This window comes from Aplysia californica, unplaced genomic scaffold (assembly GCF_000002075.1).
Source record: "Aplysia californica isolate F4 #8 unplaced genomic scaffold, AplCal3.0 scaffold00104, whole genome shotgun sequence".
Taxonomy (NCBI): Eukaryota; Metazoa; Mollusca; class Gastropoda; order Aplysiida; family Aplysiidae; genus Aplysia; species Aplysia californica.
The window spans coordinates 1,057,068-1,060,180 of record NW_004797374.1 but is presented as its reverse complement, the minus strand read 5'-3'; the positions used below and the strand labels follow the sequence as shown (position 1 = coordinate 1,060,180).

General features: G+C 41.3%; 1 protein-coding gene across 1 annotated transcript in view; it reads right to left on the bottom strand.

Annotated features, from left to right (window-relative positions):
- Positions 1 to 88: 88 nt before the first annotated feature.
- Positions 89 to 3,113, bottom strand: part of LOC101845910 (cytochrome b5) — a gene marked incomplete at its 3' end in the record, with an annotated part of 5,113 nt that continues 2,088 nt past the window's right edge. Inside the window, 1 exon segment of the mRNA XM_005095482.2 lies at positions 89 to 319. Within this exon segment, the coding sequence (XP_005095539.2) occupies positions 89 to 319 (231 nt within the window).

Here is a 3,113-nt window from a genome sequence, read left to right as displayed (position 1 = left end):
ATTATTATTATTATTATTATTATTATTATTATTATTATTATTATTATTATTATCATATCATTATTATTATCAACAGTATTGTGCCCACCTGTCTGAGAAATCGTGTGACGTCATAGACTTTATTGTTGACCACGATCCAGCAGGAGTCGTAATGACAGTGCTCCGCCACCTCCGTGCGTGAGTACCTTGGTGCCGCATTCTCGTCGTCGTGAGATGGTTTGTTGTTGTTGTTGTCGTTGCTAGGAGACAGAGGCTGCACAACCTTCTGGCTGACCTTGGCCTCCACGAGCACGTCATGGCGCGAGTTGTCAGGGCTGATCTGGAAGGAAGAATGGCGAGTTGAGTTGAGTGTGTGGGATGGGTTTTTAATGTTTGATTTTTTTTTTTAATGTATGCATGTGGGGGTTTTTTTCTACGCCCCAATCAACCAAAAAAAAAAAAAAAAAAAGAGCACAGGGCCAACTCAGGTTGAAAGGGATACAATTTTACTGCAGAAAGACCCAACATTTCGAGAGAAAGTTCTCCCCACTCGAGAATCAAACTCGGGTCCCCTGGGTGCTTCAGCGAAGTGTCTACCCGCTATAAACGCTGGTTTTCCTCGTTTTATTAATTTTTTTAAAAATGTGTTGCGCTTTGTTCGAGATGCATCCTATATTCGGCACAGAATACGTAATTTCCAAGAAAATGAGCTCTTAGCTCAAGGCTTAAAAATGTGAAATAGTATAGGTTTAACGCACCAATCAACACTATTAGGATATTTAAGAGGCGGGACCTTAGAGTTTAATGTCCATCTCCGAGAGGACAGGGCCAAATGGGAAATTCATGTAAAGTGTCTTTCCCAAGAACACAACGTCGGGCCGAACTGAGGCTCGAACCCCAGAATTTGCAATCTCACGGTTATAGGTCTGATAGCCCAACCACGAGGCCACCGATGCCACCCTCATGGATCGCTCAACCTTTGTATAGCCAGCGTCCATTTCCGCCACATTTAAGAGACAAAATGCCACGTATCGCCCAATATTCGGTACTGTCTGATTTTGTTTTAGTTAAGAGTTTTACGGCGCTTCAACAGCATAATATTAATGTGGTCGGTATTGTCAGGTTGGCAAGCACTGCCTTCATCCGCTACACACAGGAGATAGGTCAGAGACGGAAAGGCTAAAAAAAAAAAAAAAAACCAAACAAACAAACAGACAGATAAAAAAAACAAACACACAAAGAAGGAAAAATAACCCACACATAACAACCCCCGGCCGAAACGCAAGACGTCATTCAAGTTTGGACTTCAGATTTTCTATTGCTGAACAAACGTCTGTGGCTATTAGTGCATCCGCCATTTGGGCTGTTTGTTTGTTTGGTTGGGGTCTGTCTGTCTGTTTGTCTCTTTGTTTGTTTGCTGTTTGTTTGGGTTTTTTTTGTTTGCACAGGAAAGACTGTCTTTTTGAGTCTTGGAAACTATAACGAGTTAGATATTACACCTATCTCTAAGATGACAAAAATGGGAGCCGGAATACAAACAAACAGCAAAAAAAAAAAAAACCCACAGAAAACAAAAAAACAAACAAACCTCTTCAAACATCCTAGAATGAAAAATGACCAAAACTTTTCCCAGATTCCAGTCTTGACAGACTGCGAACCGAGCCGCTTAATGTCTTAAGTTTCTGAACTGAGGTCTTATAACTGCACGTACGTGCAGTCTGATGACGTAATTGGTTAAAAAATTGAACCTTCCCGGAAATCATACTTCTTCGTGACCTAGAGTTTTTTTTTCCAGTTTTGTTTTTGTATGGGTGTTGTGGGGTTTTTTGTGTTGTTGTTTTTTTGTGGGTTTTTTTTTGTTTGTTTTTTTTTTTGGGGGGGGGGTTGTGCTACTCTCTTTCTGTATGTAAACAGCTTGATTTGTGCACTTATGTGCAAGATAAGTAGAAGGAAAAAACTACTAAGATCTCTGAAAAAAAGGGCATCGACCGCGTGATGGGTTCGTGATTTTCTCAGTAGCGGTGGTGATGTGTAGGCAGAAGACACGTGTCTTAAGGAATGTACTGGGTGTAGAAGATAGCTCCTATGGCAGAACTATTGTGTTGTGTATTCGGTAAGCCTTGTTGGATAATGTATTAAGTTATAATATAACAGCGTGGTGGGAATGCATGGACATTGAATGACATAAATGAGGTGCAAGAGAAGGGAGAGGGAGGGGGGTAGAGAGATTGGGAATGGAGGGGAGGGAGGGGAGGTAGAGACGAGGTAGAAAGAGGGGTATGGTGGGGTGGGGAGAGAGAGAGAGAGAGAGAGAGAGAGAGAGAGAGAGAGAGAGAGAGAGAGAGAGAGAGAGAGAGAGAGAGAGAGAGAGAAAGGGGAGAAGGAGAGAGAGAGAGAGAAGAGAAGGGGAGGGGGAGGTTTGTGAGGGGAAGAGAGTGTTTTTTCGTAAGAGTTTTATGGTACTTTCAAGACACAATTGTGTCATTTAAGTGCAGAAGATGTACGAGATAGTAATATATACAAATATAAAAGGAGGATTATGATACATGTTTGATAGAAAAGTAACGTAAGAGCAGACCACACCAGAGCACTCCTCGGCCACTCACGAAGAGAGTGGGGGAGGAAGAGGGCAGAGAGGTAATGGGAGAAAGAAGAGGAGAGAGAGGGGGGGATAAATGGAAAAAGGGGGAGGGGAAGAAAGAGAAAAGGAGAGGAGAGTGGATGGAGAGAGAGAGAGAGAGAGAGAGAGAGAGAGAGAGAGAGAGAGAGAGAGAGAGTTGGTTTAATAAATGCCTTGTCAGGATGATGAAATACAGGCTATTTCCAACCACTGTGACCCCTGTGGGAGAAGAAATCAGAAAAAGAACACGTGACAAGTCACAGGAAAACTATTATATTATTTCTTTTGAGAAGGGCTTGTTTTAGTTGCTGGTTATGGAACACGAGCTTTTTTTTTTCTTAAAGCATGTTTTCTGAGTAATATAATAATGACAACAATACTGATGATAAATTAGTGTTGATTAAAAGATAATAATGAGAAGAAGAAGAAGAAGAAGAAGAAGAAGAAGAAGAAGAAGAAGAAGAAGAAGAAGAAGAAGAAGAAGAAGAAGAAGAAGAAGAAGAAGAAGAAGAAG